Consider the following 20000-nt stretch of genomic DNA (forward strand, 5'->3'; position numbering starts at 1 on the left):
GCATTGTTAAAAATGAAAACAACAGCGTTGCTGCCAACTGTGACAAAGTGGACTTTCATAATAACTGTGTGTGTATTTCCGAATGAGCCACATTTCGTCTTCGTTCAAAGAGCTTTCGATCATTTCTTTAGGCCAGAAATGTGGCTCTTGGGACGATAATGACCTCAAAGCCCGACCGGGAGAATAGCGGGCCCTGGGAACAAGAAGTCATTTGTTGTAAAAAGACTTCACTGTGAACCGATTATATTTTGTTTTAGATCAATTGTTTTATCCTGGTCAACGTTATATACGTTTTGCTGACAAAGACCATGGTGAAAGCGGGAGAGGAGAACGCAGATGGTAAATCAAACGCAAGGTAACTGGGACTCATATGTTACAGTGCCACTACGACGAAAATTTTTGGTTTTCTTTTTTTTTCAACGTCAATTAAGTCAATATGTTCAAAATAATACAATGCATTTAAATTTGGAACGATAGAAGCGAGATAAGTCGGGAAATAGCCAGCCAGCCAAAAACCGCTAAAAATCTGTCCGCCATTACTCGGACGGCATTGGAGAAGCCTGCGATTATTTTGTAAGCGGTCGTCATCGCTTAAGTGGCACTTTAAGTTTCAAAATATAACCGCCATACCGCTGACCGGTTGCCTCATTCGGTTTAGTGTGCGACTACCATGCGTGGGGAAGGGGGGGGGGGGGTTGTGAGACTTTAATTCAAGTCTTCTTGGATAAGAGCTAATAAACCAAAGGCTCCCGCCTTACTACCCTTATACATAAACTTTTATGGACGTTAAGGAACCCACACACTATTGAGCTGATGCTGTCATTTTCGTCACCAGGGCCTCGGATCGACCCAAGGCTCTGGGAAACTCTGTGTAGGAGAACATGCGCTGTAGGGTTCTTATAGCCAAAAATTGGCTATTTGAACCTTACGGCGCCTGCTCAATCCTCATGCTAACATGAATGCACCAATTAGAGACCAATAAGAGGACACTTTGTTTCAGGGTTCCCCAGAGCTCTTCTTTCCCTCGGTCAAGAGAAGAGCTCTAGGGTCGAGATTGCTGATGCTGTCATTTTTTTCTAAACTCTGCATAGGCGCAGTATCAAGATAACTGTGGTCTTGCTGCCACTTCTCGGTCTCACTTGGGTGTTCGGATTTATGGCAGTCGACGAAAACACAATCTTCTTTCATTACCTTTTCGCCGTTGTCAATTCTTTACAGGTACAGCTAGATATATTTACATGCTTTACTTATAATGTCCCATACTGCGTGAAAGTTGTTGGGAAGTTCTTAAGACTAGCCCCCGGGATTAGTCCATTGAATTTATTAATAATAGTGTGGACAAGTGGTAATGTGTTCTATGGTTGTAAGTTGTTTTCGTACTAACGGACAAGAGATCATGTCTCTCACGAAACTGTTTTCAATATTATATGAATAAAATAAGAAGATTTAAAATGACACAAGCGCAATAGACACAAAAACTCGAACTCCAAAACCATTGCGCATGCTTAAGGACGGTGCCTACTAATTCAAAGGTATTTTCGCGCAGTTTACTAAATATGCGGGAAAAGCAGATCTTAACAATTGTTATTGAAATCCAGAAAGAAAATTGAGGGTACCCACGCATTTTTCGAAGATAATTAATCAACAATGTTTGTAAAAAGCTTTAAAATACAAAGCAATGTATGGCGTTCTTTTACAAATTGAAGCTTAATTATCTCTGAAATATGCTTGGTTACCCCAAATTTTCTTTTTGGATACCAAGGTCACTTGCTAAGTTCTGATTTCTCCGCATACTTTTGAACCGCGCAAAGATATCCCTGTATTAATAAAGACCACCCATAGGAAATTCGAGTATCTCGAGATGCGCAGAACGTATGCGCAATAACAATAGTAGACACCGTCCTTAAAACAAAAAAAATGCTCTTGGAATCGAACTTGCACTTCAACAAATAATATAATTCCTTCTGTAACGTAAACAACTTCCAAGTTATAAATGTAGATCAGAGAATTTTCATGCTTTCACTATAACAAGCAAAATCCCGATATTTTGTCAGGTGAATGCGATGCTAAATCGTTCTCATTTCTAAACCCAAAGATGATGATGATGATGATGATGATGATGAACTTTATTTTACGTGTCAAAAGTATTATGCGCTGAGACACTAATGGTTCTTATTGACGTTGAGCCTGCAGGCAAATTTTCTTTTGTTTAAAACTACATGCAAAAGAGGCTTAAGGGTCAATTCAATACAAAATGACCCCTTAGCCTCGTTCATGTGGCAAAACCGCTGATAACCCCGATAAGAGCTACTGGGTACAGTGTACAGAAACAGGAGCCTCCCTATGGCGCACTATATGTTTGAGTCAACCTTTGCGAGTATCCTTCTATTTTTAGAACCAATCCTTCAGCAGGAGACTCACATTTACATCAATGTACTTCAAATTGTACAATTTGTTTTGTTTTTTTATTTTTGTCTTTGTTTGAGAATAACTTTATTCTGATTGGCCATTTTAAACAGTGCGTGCAGAGCTGAAAAACTCGTGGCGTTCTAAAAATAGAAAGATACGCGCAAAGGTTGTCTCATAGGCCCGCTCATAGGGCTTGTATGGGAAAGGTAATCTCCTATACTCATTGGCTCCTGAGAGAAATCAAATCTTCAACTCATATCAAATTGAGGAGAGGGGACTGAAACCGGAGTACCCGGAAAAAAATAGAGAACCATCAGTAGCCGAGTCTGGGAATCGAACCCAGGCCACATTGGTGGGAGGCGAGTGCTCATCTCTGCTCCCTAACGGACGATACTCAATGCTGAAATGAGTAAATAAAAAGAAAAATGAAAGCTTCAAAAGGTGGCTGAGAAGTATAAAAATAATGCAATCGGGTTGTTCTTATTTTTACAGGGGATCTTCATTTTCTTTGCCCATGGTTGGATCAACGATTCAGTAAGGATCATTTTTTAAAATTATGAATTAATCTCATTATGACAACTGCTTACTTGGAATGCAGGAGTCGAACCTACAAACTTTCAAGACTGAAATGTTAATTGGTGGCACAGCATAAGACGCTTCCAATTTTTTGTGTGCATCAAATTGAATTTGAGAATTAATTGATTTTCCGCTCTTAGTATGTACTCAACTGAATTTCGCGTTTCTGATTGACCAAAGACAAATACTTAAATGGGCTTTAGAGTGCAATACGGAAGTTACTATGGCAACACACCGATGGAGTTACTTTGTTGAGTACTTAGTAAATAAATATCGTATGAACTTACTGCTACATTTCGTTCTCAAATTGCACTCGCCTACGTCTCGTGCAAATTTTAAGAACTTTCAAAATACCATTCATGCCATAAATCACGAAATCCACTCGCGTTCATTTAATTTCCCAGGGGCGTAGCCAGGATTTTTCAAAGTGGGTAGGTTGTTTGCTAAGCTAACAGAGGGGGGGGGGGGGGGGTCACGGGCTCGGCAGGACCCCCCCACCCCCTATACTCAAGCAAATGTATAGAGAAATGAAAACGAGTCGTCGTATAAAAACCAGAATTTAGCAACAATCCGCACGAAAATACGAAGGTTTACGAAAGTGAAATTCTCACAATACATTTTTCCGTTGCGTTAGGTGCGAGAATCCCTCCTCGAAAAACTGCCAAATCTCCAGAACATGAGAAAAAGATACGAGGTTAGTAGATCCCGAGGAAAACATCAGCAGACTTTCAACAGCAGTGTGTCGTTGGAAGCCGCCACTGCAAGCACCACATCTGTCAGGCTCATGACAATCAACAGGTCGCCGACGAATTCCCGAAAGTTTTCCGACGGGCTTCCGTTGCAACTGGTCAACTTTGAGAAAAAACTGGCGGAAAGACCTGACAAAGCGAACGATGAGAACTCGGTAAAGCTTGTGAATATGGTTAAATTACAAACGGGTGTGTTTGATGGAGCGGCTGAGAGACTTTCCAACAAAACAACGCCCATGGAATGCCAAAAAAAGTCGAAATCATCGATGCAACTCGTTTCATCCGATGATATCCCGATTACCCCAAAACAAGCTTACGACAATCCAACCTATGCGTTTTGGAACAAAAAACGCACTTACAGCGTTCAAGACTTTCAAGTGAAGAGTAAAGAAGATCTATAAAGGTTGTGGAAGATGAACCCGAGCGTGGAAACTTCTTGTACAAACCCCGATGCAAACTCTTGATTAGTCCATGGTAATTTTCCCTCATTGTTAGATGTGTTAGACTTGATGAGTGCAAAATTAACCAACCGAAAGCACCTTAAGCAAGAAAGAAGAAGTCCCGTTCTTGCGATCAAGATTAATCACGAAGTTTCGCATCAGTAAATTTGAATTTATAATGTTCACTGTAAGAGCTGTTCTTTGATTTAAAAATCTTGCGTTGTACATTTTTCTCTTGTAAATATTTGAAGAAACGAGGAAAGTTATTAAATTCTAATAATAGTTCTGAATTAACCTGCAAATAGTCACTGTGAAAAGATTGAATGCCTAAATTTTTTTTCGTCAGAGCGAATTGACACCTTTTTTCTCCTGGAAAGGCAAAACACATCCCCATAAAGCACAAACGGGTGAACTATCCCTCCATGTCTTAATTTCATAATAAAGTAGACGCTTATAATAAGCGGCAATAAGCGGCTACTTAGTCATATCCGGCAGGTATGTGAAGGGTCAGGGAATAAGACTGATTCGTGCCTCATTATCGTCTCAAGCAAATCCGAGTGAACGCCACGCAGACTGAGACAAATTTGACCAATTTAGTGCAAATATAACAACGAAGGTTTTTACTGACATCCTGATCAAGAATGCATAGCCTAGAAAACCAAATCCCGAAATTGAAGTAAAAACCAAAAAATGACAATAGGGATTTTACCTGTGAGCATGTTCATCGCAGGGCAAGCGGAAAAAAAAGGGGTTTGCACTGACTCGCCTCCGCCCCCCCCCCCCCCCCCCCTCCACCCCGCTCATTGGCGAACTTAATCCCCAATCCTGATCTCCAATCCTGATTTTTCAGTACCATGACAAACTCGTTCCTGCGCGCACGTTTAAACGACATGATCACTTGATGAAAAAACTCATTTCACATTTATCACGGCGATGGGTAGTGAGCAGTATGCGGAGATTTTAAGAACTGTTGAAGTTCCGGTGAAAACCAGCCTTATAACACTCGTTTTGTATGGCTTGAAAGTCTTTCTACAACAGATTGTTTTCAGTTGTCCGAGCGATCACCATGTCATCTATGCTTCTCTGTTCATTTGCGGACCTGCCGTGATTTTGTTTTGCCTTTCAATGTTGATATCAGAGTCATTTTGGACTCTAGTCACTGGCTGCTGTCGGCTGAAAACGAGAACACGGCGGCTAGTGTGGTGGAGATCGAGAAAAAGCGTTTTTCTATCTTTCCTTCCTCCGTATCTTTGGGTAATCTTTGCCTTTATGGAGGGAGATTTCTACGCGTGCTTAATCCTTGGGCCTTTGAGAGTCGCCAAACTAAAAGCAGCGAATTCAACAGCTTTGATAGCAGTCCAAGAACAGTACATTTCTGCAAAGAGCGTGTCGGCAATTATTTCATGGATGATGGCGATCGTTTTGACGGTCAGCGTGACAGTAGCTGTCACGCTAACTCGCCTACTTGCGAAAGTTGATCCAAAACTTAAAGGAGAAATTGAATTTGACGAGATCGAAGCTCAGGAAGCAGCGAAGTTATGGAACGCTAGGTTATCGTTCCTGGCAAAGGCTCAGGCTTCTAAAGTGATGGAAAAAGTCGACAAGATTTCACAAGATTCAGACGTGGTGGAGCAGGTGAAACGAGGCGAGGCGTACTTGTGTGAGCTGTATCCGAAATTTGGTGGTGTGGTAAGCGGGCATTTCCGTGATTATAACTGGATACCAGAGGGTGTTCACCTTACGGATGAACAAGAAGACTTTTCTGATCGCAGAACAACATCTGTGAATCAGCTCTTAATAAATTCAAAGAAAGTGAAAGACTATGGTGTACGTCACACAACCAGCCTCTGAAGGAAGCCGGTCGTGCAATTTATCCTTTGTCACGCGAGGAGAGATTCTGTTTGCCTACGGGCATGTTGGCTCGCAGGCTTAGCAATCGATCCTCCCAAATCTCTTACCTCTGTAAAATAATTGTCAGTGGTTCAAAAGACGATGTAGGATCACGGGCATTGTTTCCAAACGAACTAAGTGACTGGAGGATGGTAAAATTTTGCTACAATTTTTGGTAATATTTTTTTTTCTTGAACTAAAATGCCATTTCCCTCATCTTTCAGTCTTTCAACGTGGTGTGAATGCTCCTAAAATGGTGTTAAGCAGACTAGATCAGATTAAATTATACTTTTCGAGATGGTTTGTTGCTAAATAAAAATAATTGAGCTTACCTCTTGTTTATTTTTCTTAGAATTAAAAGAATGTCATGTGGTTCCTCATTTTGCAAGTTCATTTCAACATGTATTTAATACTGTTTATAGAAACAGTAAGTTCATTAAAATGAATGGTTGAGATGGAAATTATTAACTGCGGTAGATGAATGAAGGACTATCGTTGAAAAAAATGTCAGTAATAAAAGCAAGGTGACACACGCGCACCGGTGGCTCAGTTGGTTGAGCATCAGGCTGTCATGCGGAAGGTCGTGAGTTCAACTCCGGCAGGACCAACACTCAGGGTCCTAAAATAACTGAGGGGAATGTGCTACCTTTGTAATCACATCTGCAAAATTATGGTTAGACTTTCAAGTCTTCTCGGATAAGGACTGTAAACCGGAGGTCCCGTCTCATAACCCTTGTTGGAAATTAAATGGTATGGGACGTTAAAGACCCCACTCACTATTCGATAAGAGTAGGGGACATAGTCCCCGGTGTTGTGGTCTGACCTTATCTGGACAGGGGCATCTCTCACTTCCTAAAATAAAATTGTAAACTGTGTAATAAGCAGTCTGGCTAAAGTCCCCCGAAAAACATTGTAAATTAGTCCTGAAAAGCCCCGAGGGGAGAGACTAATAGCTTCACTCACTCACTCACTCACTCACACACTAACACCAACACGGTGTGGCCAACACATCACGCATGCGCACAACCATTTCACCCAGTCAATTAGCAGCCATGGACAGCTGTTTCGGCCTTTTGGGCCTCATCAGCATGGCGTAGCTAACATACGAGGAGAAAATACATGGAGAAAATATACTTAGCAATATAAACGTGGTTGTGTGACGACAAGTTAAAAGGGGAAACGGCTAACTTCCGGTTGCCGTCCGCGTCTCAAAAATGCGCATGGCTAAGCTCCCTATTAATGACAGTAGGTAACGGTGAGTATCGCTAAAATCCAAGACATTTCCCGGACAAAAAAAAAAATGAAAATCACTCGAAAACTAAGAGAAAGTTATCTAACACGACTATATCATCTCCCTTAGGCAATGGAACCCTTTACCTAGTGCTCTGAAGTTAGTATGGGAGTTGTGGAAAACACATTTTTTCGCAACGAAGTCGAGTCGCATTTGATGACAAACGATAACAAGTTCTTCACTGCATGAAAATTGGCGCCAAACTTTAGCCAATCAACAATCAATTTTGTGTTGTGTCAGTCTGCGCACTGAGCCATCCGAATCCAACATGGCCGATGATCTTCCATTCAAAGCAGAATACGCTAAGTCAAATCGGTCTTCCTGTAAGTCTTGCAGGGACAACATAGCAAAGGACAGCCTGAGAGTGGCAAAGATGGTCCAGGTAATAATGTTCATTGAAATTCTGGCATCGATTTTTGGGGAAAGAACAACTTTTGATGTGATGAATTTTGTGGCCATACAGCGCGATTTTCCTTGTGTATAAGTCTTAATTATCATATCTTTGCTCTATTTTCAGTCATCCCACTTTGATGGCAGGGTAAGGAAGGTGTTGTTGTCAAAATAGTCCTACGCGGTAGCTTTTAGTGTAGTTTTTTCATCCTGTATTGTTTGATTGATCTTTTGATATTACATGTAACCTTGCTTTCCGTTGCGAAATTCCAACTTTCGTATGCATTCATCTAGTAGCATGACAATTCATCCTATCTAAACATGGAGTTCTCTTAAGAAATCATTGTTGTACGATCCATTGGTAAACAACAACGGCTCCTCAAAACATTTATTGGCGAGGGTTTATTCCACGTTAGCAAGATGCCTGTCAGACCTCATGGGGCAAAGCCACAATTACCCCACCCCCCACAAACATTCAAGTTCCACACCCAGAAACAGAATTGTGTTACATTTCCCTGCATAAAAGTCAAACAGTTCTACAAAGCATGTTTATGGCTGCAGCTTTAGAGCATAAAAATAGAAACAACAAGGAGAATAATTAATTGTTGACAAGCAAAAAAAAAAAATTTTTGGGCATCACTACACAATTGCTGAAATTGGGTTCATAATTGCGAGGATCATAGCTTTGCTTGATTTCATATCTGCAGTTCAATATATGATTCATTTCATATATCATTTCGTCCATTAAAAAATAATATGCGGGGGAGATTACATGTAATTCACAGCAAGGCAAACAATAATATTTTCATTTCTCAAGATTATGGCCCCTCTAATGCCAGATGATTTTACTCGTCAACTGGAGCGTTTGAGATTAATAATGGAAAAAAATTGATACTATATTGGAAAAGATTTAAACCACCCCACCTCCTTCATCCTACTGGGTCCAGTGCACTCACATTACACCACCTAACCATGGTTTCCTAAAATACCAAATACATATTATGTGGACTATGCCTCAATTTTTGTACTAGTTATGGACTAAGTCCATACGACAGTGGCTGATGCTTCTGACAGAATCCAGAGGAAGATAGAAACCCAACACCATTATTTTTTAATCTGTAGGTGGCTCTCACAATGACTCTAACAGCTAGTTCACAAAACAGTGGATGTGTTCCGTAGTTTCTAAGTTATACAGCGCTGTTTTTTTCCCAAAGAAATTGCTTGTTGGCCCCTAATGTGCTCTAAACTCAAGTTGCACCTTATAGCTGAGTATCTTCTCTGCTACACTTGTCCCAGTCTTCATTTACTTCAGAGGCAGGCATGGCTCAGTTGGTTAGTGTGCAGCCTTTTGAGCTGGAGGGTTACCAGTTTGATCCCCGTCATTTGATCGACGTCTGTTTCAACATTCCTCTGTTCTGTGTAGCTGTAGCTCTGAATACCCGTAAAACAGAGCATTGACGGAAGAAGGGGGGTAAATGTTGCACACCGAGGGCCACAAGTTTATCAGTAACTCTAGTTGACTGTCACATGCTACCCTCCTAAAAGTAAGGACCTTTACCTTTTACTGCAGATCCAAAATGGTGGCCTCACACCAACGTCTGTGATAAAGGCCTTCAATTCTTAGTGTTGTACAATAAAAATACTTGCGGGAAAGTACTAACAACAGCAGGATTTAAAGGTTTTTCTCTAAATTTTAGTTGAACTTCCTTTTGCCGTTGTTCTCGACTTAAACTACAATCTTCAGTTGAGACAGCGTAACTAGCAATGAGTTGAACCAATTCTCTCCTTATAACCGAGTATTTTGATGAGATTTTCAGTTTGTGACAAAAATGCCATCAAGTTTGATAGTTAACCCTTTGTCCCCTGAACCGACCAAAACCAGCCACACTTAGTATTTTACGCTGTCTAATGCCAGATGATTTTACTGGTCAATGGGTAACCCCCAGGAGTCAATGGGTGAAAGGTGCATCTTATAACCGAGTGCACCTTGTATCCCAAAAAACTATGGTATAATAATTTATAAACATTGGCCCCAAACTGCAAATGTGCATCACTTTCTCATTTAATTCTCTCTTTATTGATCCTTTGATTTGATTTGATTTCTGATTTCACTTTAATTACTTTCTCCATTTCCAGATCCCCAACTGGTTTCATTTTAGCTGTTTCTTTAGAAAACACAAGGTGAAAGCTTTCACTGACATTGCTGGGTTTGATTCACTCAGATGGGAGGACCAGGAGAAGGTGAAAGAAAAAACTGGAGGGGGAGAGGGTGGGAAAAATGGAGAAACACCTGTTGTTGTGGAAAATGATGTTTCAGATGACCTGTTGGCGGAGTACGCAAAGTCTAGCCGCAGTAAATGCAAGAACTGCACAGAGCAAATTGATAAGGTGAAGAGCAATCTTGTTTATCGTAGTACTGTATATGCATTTCAAAGGTTACATTAATTTTATGGGCACTAGTTTCCTTGCTGTATTTATTTTAATGTTTGAGATTATTGTAACGAAATTAACATAACACAATGAGTTTGTAATGGCCAATATACTTATCTCATATCATAACACTTGACTATTAAAAGGTCAATGTAAAATTCATTGACATATTTATTTTATTTCTTTATACTCTGTATTTTTTTATTATAACTGACTCTATCATTGCGGTAATCGATTTTTACTGCAAAAGGTGGAAGTAAACAATTTTTATTTGATCTGAGCAAAATTGAAATTATCATCTTAATCATTTTTGTCGACATCATCATCATCTTTATCACAGCATTTGAGTGGAATTGTAATTGTTACACTGTACATTATTAATTTGAAACATTGATATACTTATTGTAAAATGTTCCTTTATCAAAATGAGACAAAAAAGCGCAAAGAAATGTACAATATACTCATTGTATTGCTCATAAAATAACGTCCTTTTAGGGTGAACTTCGTCTTGCGAAAGTGCAGGAACCTGATGCAGAGTCTAATGCACCTGCAGGGGTTCCTATCCCTTGGTGGCACCATGTTGACTGCTTTGTTAAAAGCCGCGAGTCTTTGTCAGTGGATGCAGCTGTAACAGCAGAATCTTTCAGTGGATTTACCAAGCTTAAGAAAGAAGATAAAGATTTATTGAAGAGTAAGCTAGGGTCTGGGGGAAAGAAAAAAGGAAAAGGTGCTAAGAGGAAAGCTGCAGCAGTGGATGAAACAGATGCAAAAAGAAAAAAGACTGCAGAGGAAGATGAGATTGAGATAAAGCTTAAGGTGTGTCTGCCTTTCAAATATAAACTGGTTCCGTATTTGGTTGAGGAGGTCCTGGGTGTAAGCCCCTGTTGGACCACCACACAAGCAAGTAGCAAGAGGCTATGGGTAGTGTGCACTTTGTTCAAAGGATTTTTAGCTGATTTCCTAGTGGCCATCGCGTGTGCCTCTCAATGAGGAGATACCAAGTTTGAATCCTTCCTCTTTACCATGAGCAGTCCCATGAGCAAAGAGATCTTATACGTGCAATCGCAAATCCTATACTTTGTTCTTTGAACAAAATAAAAAATAACAGCTCTAGGAGAAAAAGATGCCTTAAATTTTAATAAGTTACAATGGTGATGACAATAAAGATTAATGGGTTTGATTTTATATCATTATAAGTGAAATAGTGTTTAATTTACAACCTACCTGTCTTCCTCCTTTTCTTTTTGTATAAAGGAACAAAGTCAGCTGTTATGGAAAGTGAGGGATGACTTGCAGAAGCATTGTTCCTTGCCAGAGCTAAGAGAGATGTTGGAGGACAACGGAATGAGTACCCAGGGAGGGGAAAGCTCTGTGAGTTCATTCTCCCTCACTAAATCACTTACATGTAATTAAGACCATGATAGTGTTGACATGCAAAAATGTTACTCAAGGGTGGTCTGTTGTATGTCAACCCACAATGCTGGACAAAATTGGTGCAATATTTTTAACTTCCTTGTCCATATCGTAAAATGTTTTTCCGTGAAGTTATTACAATCGCCTTCCCCCAAAAGGATTGTTGAGACATGGCTGGGTTATTTGCAGTACTTCCTGATCACTGTTGTGCTGGGTTGGGATGGGGGTGGGGGTTGGGATGGGGGTGGGGGTTGGGGTGGGGGTGGGGGTCGGGGTGGGGTTAGTGGTGTGGGGTACTTTTGGCCTTCTTTTCAAATATGGACCAAAAATTTGAAAAATGGGAAAAGGCTTAATTCTTATTGTTCAGGTGGTCCAAACTGTCACAAGTTTCTTTTAGCGTAGAGATAGAGAAATGAAAGTACATTCTGTGTTTGCTGTGTGATAACAGAAAATTTTATAGTTTCATTTCTTCCCTGAGATCTATGAAAATGTACCATTTCACTTAATATCATGAGGAATATGCCACCAAGAATTCTTATTTTACATTCACAGCAGTATGCAGACCAGGGCATTAATTTTGTCACATGAACTGAGTCTAATGGCTTAAGCTCCCACAACTCTGCTCTGACTCAGTGGTTAATCATCTGATTTGGTATTGAAAGCTGATAGGATTGACTGCAGTCTGTAATTCTCTGATTCTGTTTCAAAGTATTCATCTGCCATAACAGAAAATTGAGGGGTGTTACTTGTATACTCAGTAAGGCAGCATGGTAAAGTGGTTGGGACACTTGACTTGTAATCCCAAGTTCCGGAGTTCAAGTCCACCTTTCCCCTTGGCTGAAATAAATATTATCGTTCCTGGTGGTCCCAATTCAGCTGTTAAAAATAGCCAATTGGGATTCTTAAAGGATTTGTTTTATTGGCCTCATGAAGTCTCAGGGGGGTGAGCGGTTAATAATTAAGTGCATGTTTCTTCATAGTAAATTATTTATTTATTTCTTCATGTTTTAATTCTGTACTTTGATTTACTCTGTAGTTGCTCAACAGATGCTCAGATGGCATGACCTTTGGCAGGCTTCTTCCTTGCGAGGAATGTAGTGATGGTCAACTGGTATACAGGTCTGTGCAACGTCTTCTTCGGTGTAGAATGGTTAAATGCAGTTAACTGTATCTCAACAAAGTTAACCAAACAGAAAGCTGGCATTCTTAGGTATTTTTGGCTGAGCAATTCTTTGCAAGAAGTGACAGCTACATGTATACATGTCTGTCCACAGGCAGCCCAAGCTCGGTATATACGATTTATAGACTTTGTATGGGAAAATTAACTTTGAGCTTATAAATGCTAAAATAAGCTCTAAGTGTAGAAATAAACTTCACTTACCTCTATGTACAGTCGTCATTGTCTTTTCTGTGCAATCAGAGCACAAACTGTGTCCATTTTAGAAGGGTTTGTGGCTTACAAATTTTTACCATGTCGTTAGTTGTCATTACCCCTCATAAAGATAAGAAAGGCTGATGACTCGCGGCGATCTTGTCCCACAAATTGCTCCTGCATCACAAAGCAATGGTCCGAATCGCCATAAAAACACCACAGCCTTAAGGCGAGATAAATTTCCTATCACATCAACTCCACTCTGGGACCACACAGCAGTTTTTGGCGGATAAATTCCAAATAATGTTCGGCTCTCTATTATCGTCCCATGTGCTCAGCTAGATGGGTGGCTACAGCCGTTATAGCTTGATAGCGATCGTATTACATTCTGCACTCCCATTGGACATTTTGAAAGACTTGGCCAATGAGAGTGCAGAAGACCATAACAGTAGCTCTCAAATACACTTTACTATGTGTATGGACCCCATAACCTAGTGCAAACCAGTAACCTAGTATCCTAGAGTAAACTTTTGCTCTTGAAACATTTTTCTTTTTGTAGAACAGAAGGTTATTGCTGTACTGGCAATTTAACAGCATGGACCAATTGTATGTTTGTTACAAGGGAGCCCAAACGAGCTAAATGGAAAATTTCTGATGATCTGAAAGAGGCTTCTGACTTTCTGTGAGTGCATAAATTTGCATTTCATAATATTTATTTATTATTATTATTATTATTATTATTATTATTATTATTATTATTTTATCAAATCTATAATACTAAGAGTTATAAGAGAATCTATAATACTAAGAGTTGTTTTATTTATTTTATTTTTTTTATTTTAATACACATGTTTATAGGAAACGAGATTTTTTTTTTAAAAAATTACTATTATTGCTATTATTAGAATTAGTACTAGTATTTGTATCTCTATAAGCCTAATACTTGTTTTAGAGTTCTTTATTTGGTTTTTTCAGTGTGTGTGTTTTTACTGATAATTTGAAATAAATAATAATATTATTATTTAAAAAAAAATTATTATAATAATAATAATAATAATAATAATAATAATTATTATTATTATTATTATTATTATTGTTAATTCAGGAAAAACTTCAAATGCAAGAAAAGAAAGAGGATTTTCCCCCAAACTACTTCTTCAACTGTAGTATCACCCAATGGAATCAAGTCAGAGGGGGCCATGTCAAAGTAAGTATTTTCACTGAGTCCTTCACCTTCATCATCTTTACTGCTGTATTTAATATCTGCAATAATTATGATGATCATGTTATATGAAAACTGTCTGAATTGTAGAATTGTCACGACTCCTGGAAAACCTCTTTCTGGAATGACATTTGCTGTTATAGGAAGGCTCCAACAGAGCAAGGTAAATGAAAATTAGGCTAGCTTAATATTAGACTGTTGTGTTGCTATAATTATAATAAGGTAGTATTATTCAAGGTGTGCTGTGAAGGGATTTTTTTTTTTGTGTTTTATTACTTAATTGCATGTCACTTTTTGCATGTCACTGACAATCTTGCATTACCTACAATAAATATGACTTAAAAAAACAGTCTCACAGTACTTGCAATAAACACATTTTGTGCTGTTTTCCCTCTGGGTTTGTTCCAATTCATCCAAGCATTAGCGATAAAAATCAACAGCCATAGCCAAACAGAGAGAAAGTTGGCATCCATGACCTCCCTCCACCCCCAAATGAATTGTCACTCTAAACCAGTCCAAGGAATTCTTACAACGCATTATGCCTGTTATACCAAAAAGGGGAGCTTAGTTTTTCAACAAGTTTAACTGATGAGCCAGAAGGCAAGCAAAATAATTTTTGAATCTAACCACAAGAACTTCAGAGATACACCTAAGCTGTATACTGTATGAATGGCCTTATGACTAAGTACTGATGGACATGCTAAATCTGCTTGTTTTAAATGATATTTTAGAATAAAGTAGATGTTAATGCTGGTAAGCAAATACCGGGGAGATCTGGAAGGAAAGAGTGACTTCCCATCACGTGACTACCTTATTTGGCTCTCTCATTTTTCCCGCCATATGAGCCCTCTCGGCTTGAAATTTTCCAAAGTTCAACTCGTTCAGTTTTTCTCTCAGCATTTTAATCCCTCCCTCCCTCCCCGTTTTGCTTTCTGGTTCTTGTGTATCTTGCTCATGAGCATACTGTAACCTAGTTAATAGTTCTCTTCAATAAACTATGGGCGGGGAATTGCTGTCTGCGGCACCCCTTCAGCCCTGTGCTGAAGCCCCGTTAGGGAGGGGGCATATTGTTACTTTGCTGGACTGGGTTAACTTAGCCCCAGGACATTATGCCAGCAACTATGCCCGCCTTGCAATACAGGCATGAGGCACCCCCTCAGCTAGTTGCCGAGGCCCCTCATCCGGTGGTCCATACCGGTGGTGGGTATTATCCGCGCCTTGCCAGTACATTCCCTGCCCCTCGTTTACGCCCAAGTTGTGTCTATTGTATGTTTAACAGTAACAAAAAGGGGCCTCGAATTTGCTTTGGTTATTACTTCAGTTACCAGTTTGTTTTACTCTAGATATGCAGCCCTGTACAATTAACTTTTACAGTGTAGATTAAAATTACTCATTAACCCATTGGCAGCTCAAACACCCTAGGATCCCCCCATTGATGAGTAAGTGTCACTCTTAGGGGTCAATGGGTTATGGTTGATAATTAGATGGGATTCTGTGTATCTTAAGGGAGGATTAATTTTATTTCTCCAAAATTCAGTGTTGCAATGCATTTCTTTGTTTAGGGAAAACTCTCTGCAGCAATTCAAGATCTTGGTGGTTCAGTAGTTGATAAAGTCAACACTTCAGTGGACTGTTGTATCAGTTCTCAAGGTGTGAATGAAATGATTGTGACAAGTTAAATAAATCCTTTTTGTGTTCTGTCCCCTTACTCGTGATAAAAATTTAATTACATCAAAGCATTGACAAGGTGAAGAGTGGATTGTGCAACTTCAGCAAACTTTGCCAATGACAAAATTTGACTTTGACAAAATTAATCATCACTAAAATAACAACTTTATAAAAATTTGATGTTAATTCAGTTCTGTGTACAATAACAAAACGGTGAGAAGTGATTCTCAAATACTAGGCACCAGGTACATGTAAATAAAGACATTTGGGTTGTTAGCATAACACAGAAACTGTTTCAGATTTTCTTGCCTTGAATCCAAGACAGAAACTGTACTTCACTATCACAAAATATGACTTGTCCCCTCCCCCCTCCCCCTCCTCCCCCCCCCCCAGATTTCCATACTTCTCCCTTATTTTGATTTTTTATAGAGGCTCTTGTTTTTTAGCTAACTTGCAATGAAGAGTTTTTGTTTTTGCAGCTGAAGTTGACAAGAAAAGCAAGAAAATGTGCGATGCAGAGAAGTCTAATGTGCCAGTTGTCAATGAAGATTACCTTGAGGCTGTTAAAAAGGGTGGGGCCAGATTAATGATCACGCAGCATAGCATTGTCTCTTGGGGAAAGAAGGTTTGTTGAAAAGAAAATGATGATGATGAGAATGATAATAATGTTGTTATGCAAGGCTAAATCAAAGTTAAAACCAAGCCAATGCAGAGATTTTGCAAGGCTATATTTGGGGGGTCTCCAGGTAGGTTTGCAGAGGCATTGCCATGTGCTTTGGCTTGAGTTGCTTTTTCACTTGCTTGCTTCTTTTCCCTCCTTCCCTCCCTTCCATATTTTGGTGCAAGTATACATTCCATACACTGGTTTTTCTCAGTGATGTGTTGACGGGTGCCTGGGAGGTGGACTGTGGCTCGGTTGGTGTGGTGACCTCCTTGCTGCAGAGGAGAGCTGCCTCCTTTTTTGCTACGTTAACGGTACCTACCCTGCAATGAATTGGCGTAGTGTTTTAATGATGGTGAAGACAACGATGATCATGGTGTCATATGTTCTTGTTCATCACTGAAGGTTTGATGCTATTAGCACTACATGTAGCTGAAGAAAATTCAAAATCTCATTGGTGATGATATCGATGGTGAAGTGATTAATATTAGCACTTGAAGCATGGAAGGTCTCTGATTGGAAGCCTTAGCTGAAATTTAAAATATCAGACGAAGTTGACAATAAGAACTCTTATTTTCCAACTGTATAATTTAGTTATTGTACAGAAAACGCATGAAACAAGTACAAATAATTTCGTTCCATGATATTGTACAGTTAATTATTGTACACTTGGTTGTTGTACAGTACTGAACCGGTTTGACTAGTTTAGGTGCTGATGTTGCCCCATGCTTGTCACGCACTAATCTGTCACTCATTCTTGGTTGTTTAGAATTCACTTGCTATAAATTTAGTGCACAAAAAGTTGGATAACAAATAGCTCATTAGATGATTTGTTGTGTAGTGTCACTGAGTATTTCTACTCTTTGTTTGTATTTTGACTCTCCCTAGCGGGCTCGTCAAAATACAGCACAACTCGTAAAAATACTTGGTGATACTACACATCAAAACATCTGAGGAGACATACATATAATTATATTATAGTGGGAATTCTTCAGGTTTTGTAGTATGTGAATGCAGGCTTTGCCTTAAATCCAAGGGAAAGAGAATACAAAATGGCTTAAGTGTAATTATATACACCTAAACTTTATCCAGCACCTTCTAAGCTCAAGCAAAGTAGATCACATGTATGGCAAACCACAAATTATTTAATTGTTTTAAATCATGATGTGAATTTTTTGAAGGATGCAAGTGTAGTGAATGGTGGGCCTGTGGTTGTTCCCGTCGGCAAAGGTTCAAAGGTTGCAAAAAGTGCATTGGAAGGAGGTATGTCGCACTCATGCAAGGCTATGCTTACATTAGGTGGTTTAGAGTAGGGTTTTCTCAAAGCCATTGTCCTGTTCTTCTGTGATAGTGCACCCAAACTAGTCATTCTGAGGTGCATTTTTTCTGGAATAAGAGTGTAAAGGTTTACTTTTAAAAATCCCCCAAGGATAATGTTCATGTTATTGGAATAATAAAGAGGTTTTTCACCAACGTCCCTGATTTACTTCCAGATAAGTCTCTAGACATTATTGCATTTGTTGTAGTTTCCTTTTGGGACTCTTCCAATTTGTTTGAAATGTGTTTTAGTGATCATGGAAGAAGTACATCTCTCTTTCTAGAGTTGTCTTCCTTAAGCATAACCTTACCCATTTGAAGTTGAAAGTGGATGAATTGTACAGTGTTATTATGGCTAATTACAAACACACCAAAATGGGGTTCTAACAAAATTAATAATTATTGTTTGAGAGGTGATGAACATGAACAAAGGGGAAACTGAAGAGGCAAGAAGTAGATTGGGTGTCAAAGCCTGACACTAGGACATTGTCCAACAACCATATGACCTTCAAGCACATTTGCTGGCAACATGATATTAGAAGACAATAACTGTGCGCTTTTAATTACATATTAATTAACATAATTAATCCTACTGACGGGGTAAGCTTAGAGGGTAAAGTTTATTTCTTATGTCTTTTACAGGCCCGGCAAAGAAAATGAAAGTAGCTGTTAAAGGAGGTGCAGCAGTAGACCCAGAATCAGGTAACAGAATAATAGTTATCATGGTTACAGACAGGTTGAGTGCAAACTTGCCAAGAAATGCTCCTAGTTACAGTGTATAATTATGCACACCCAATTTTGGCATCCAACAAAGTGTCCCTTTGAGTCTAAGCCTTTGCTGCCGATTTCCAACAGTAAGGTAAGAGTGAAGGTTAGAGTTACTTGTAGCTTAGGGTAAATGCTGCTGTTTATCCTCACATGTACTAATCAGGGCTGAAAATTAACAAAAAAATCCAGTTGCAATTTTGCGACATGATACGAAAATTTAGTCGCAAAATCATCGCGCTGCATTGTGTTGTCAGCGGTGTAGCAAAACAAAATATGAGCCCACAATACTTGTTTTGAAAGAAACCGCTGAAAATGGCGAAATGATATCAATGGGGTTGGCATTAGATTCCATCCACCAAAACCACCCTGGCAGAGAGAGAGGCTGAGGTTGAATTCAAACACTTTTCGTGACGCCTTGTACATAGTACTTCATGTCAAGCCACCTTCACATGAACATTTAGAATATATATACAGAAAGTATCCCAAACATTCACAAAAGCTAACCTTAGGCCTAGAAACTTTTCTTTAGTCCTAATTAGGCCTACGGTTAGCTTTTATGAATGTTTGGGATACTTTCTGTATATATATTCTAAATGTTAATGTGAAGGTGGCTGGACACGAAGTACTATGTATAAGGCATCACGAAGTGTGTTTGAATTCAACCTCAGTCTCTCTCTCTCTCTCTGCCAGGGTGGTTTTGGTGGATGGAATCTAATGCCGACCTATCGAAGGAATGGAGTTGTGCACGTAACATTGCAGCGAAATTACGCTACAATTAAGCTATCTTCAGATTGAAAGAAAACTCAAGGCAAGAAAACAAAATAATTCTGTCATTTCTTCATTTGTCTTAGTAAAAAGAGCATCAACGTGGCAACTGCTAACCCTTTTGTTTCAAAAGAGCGAAGATGAAAACAAGTCGCAAATTTGCAACTTCTCCAGATATTTTAGTCGCAAAGGGAAAAAATTCCGTCGCAAATGCAACTGTATTGGTCGCAATTTCAAGCCCTGTACTTGGGGAGCTGCATTTGGGAGATACTTCGCAATGTTCATAGGATATTTGCATGATGACGCCATTTGACTACAACCACCAGACTCCTTTAGGTCCTTTAGGTCTCATGATAATTAGAGCTATTGTTATATTTGTCCCACTGGGAATACAAAATTTAAATAATAAAAGAAAAGCAAACTGAATTCTGGTAATTGTAGTCAAATGATGCTATCGTGAAAGTTGTGTATTGTCTGTATTTCGAGATATGAATGATGTTAAAGTTGGGGAGAAGAGAATGGAGACACTTCGTGATGCTTATTAAGAGCCTCGTGCATCTAACTGCGAAAATTTCAACATTATACATGATGGTGTTTTAAAGCTAATTGTGGTAATAGTTTGTGTGTGGGGCCGAGTAA

The 20000-nt window shown here is 39.2% G+C and overlaps 3 protein-coding genes across 4 annotated transcripts in view; all 3 read left to right on the forward strand.

Moving 5' to 3' along the window:
- The window catches only part of LOC137979576 (adhesion G protein-coupled receptor E2-like), a 27383-nt gene extending 22917 nt beyond the window's left edge, over positions 1-4466 (forward strand). The window contains exons 19-22 of one of the 2 annotated variants that reach the window (XM_068826864.1): positions 258-355; positions 1092-1218; positions 2902-2943; positions 3620-4466. In XM_068826864.1, the coding sequence (XP_068682965.1) occupies positions 258-355; positions 1092-1218; positions 2902-2943; positions 3620-4135 (783 nt within the window). In that variant the 3' untranslated portion in view covers positions 4136-4466. The remainder of the gene's footprint in view (positions 1-257; positions 356-1091; positions 1219-2901; positions 2944-3619) is intronic. The other variant, XM_068826862.1, reaches the window with a different exon arrangement.
- A 555-nt stretch (positions 4467-5021) lies between these two features.
- LOC137978545 (calcium homeostasis modulator protein 6-like) lies at positions 5022-6918 on the forward strand. The gene has a single exon (XM_068825526.1). It carries the CDS (start codon positions 5108-5110, stop codon positions 6023-6025), a length of 918 nt encoding a protein of 305 aa, XP_068681627.1. The 5' UTR covers positions 5022-5107; the 3' UTR covers positions 6026-6918.
- Positions 6919-7438: 520 nt separating this feature from the next.
- The window catches only part of LOC137978536 (poly [ADP-ribose] polymerase 1-like), a 26206-nt gene continuing 13644 nt past the window's right edge, over positions 7439-20000 (forward strand). The window contains exons 1-13 of the mRNA XM_068825511.1: positions 7439-7737; positions 7873-7893; positions 9882-10133; positions 10671-10991; positions 11430-11546; positions 12625-12707; positions 13520-13642; positions 14066-14167; positions 14273-14345; positions 15745-15832; positions 16330-16475; positions 17693-17774; positions 18471-18530. Of these exons, the coding sequence (XP_068681612.1) occupies positions 7624-7737; positions 7873-7893; positions 9882-10133; positions 10671-10991; positions 11430-11546; positions 12625-12707; positions 13520-13642; positions 14066-14167; positions 14273-14345; positions 15745-15832; positions 16330-16475; positions 17693-17774; positions 18471-18530 (1582 nt within the window). The 5' untranslated portion in view covers positions 7439-7623. The remainder of the gene's footprint in view (positions 7738-7872; positions 7894-9881; positions 10134-10670; positions 10992-11429; positions 11547-12624; positions 12708-13519; positions 13643-14065; positions 14168-14272; positions 14346-15744; positions 15833-16329; positions 16476-17692; positions 17775-18470; positions 18531-20000) is intronic.

This window comes from Montipora foliosa, chromosome 12, assembly GCF_036669935.1.
Source record: "Montipora foliosa isolate CH-2021 chromosome 12, ASM3666993v2, whole genome shotgun sequence".
NCBI lineage: Eukaryota > Metazoa > Cnidaria > Anthozoa > Scleractinia > Acroporidae > Montipora > Montipora foliosa.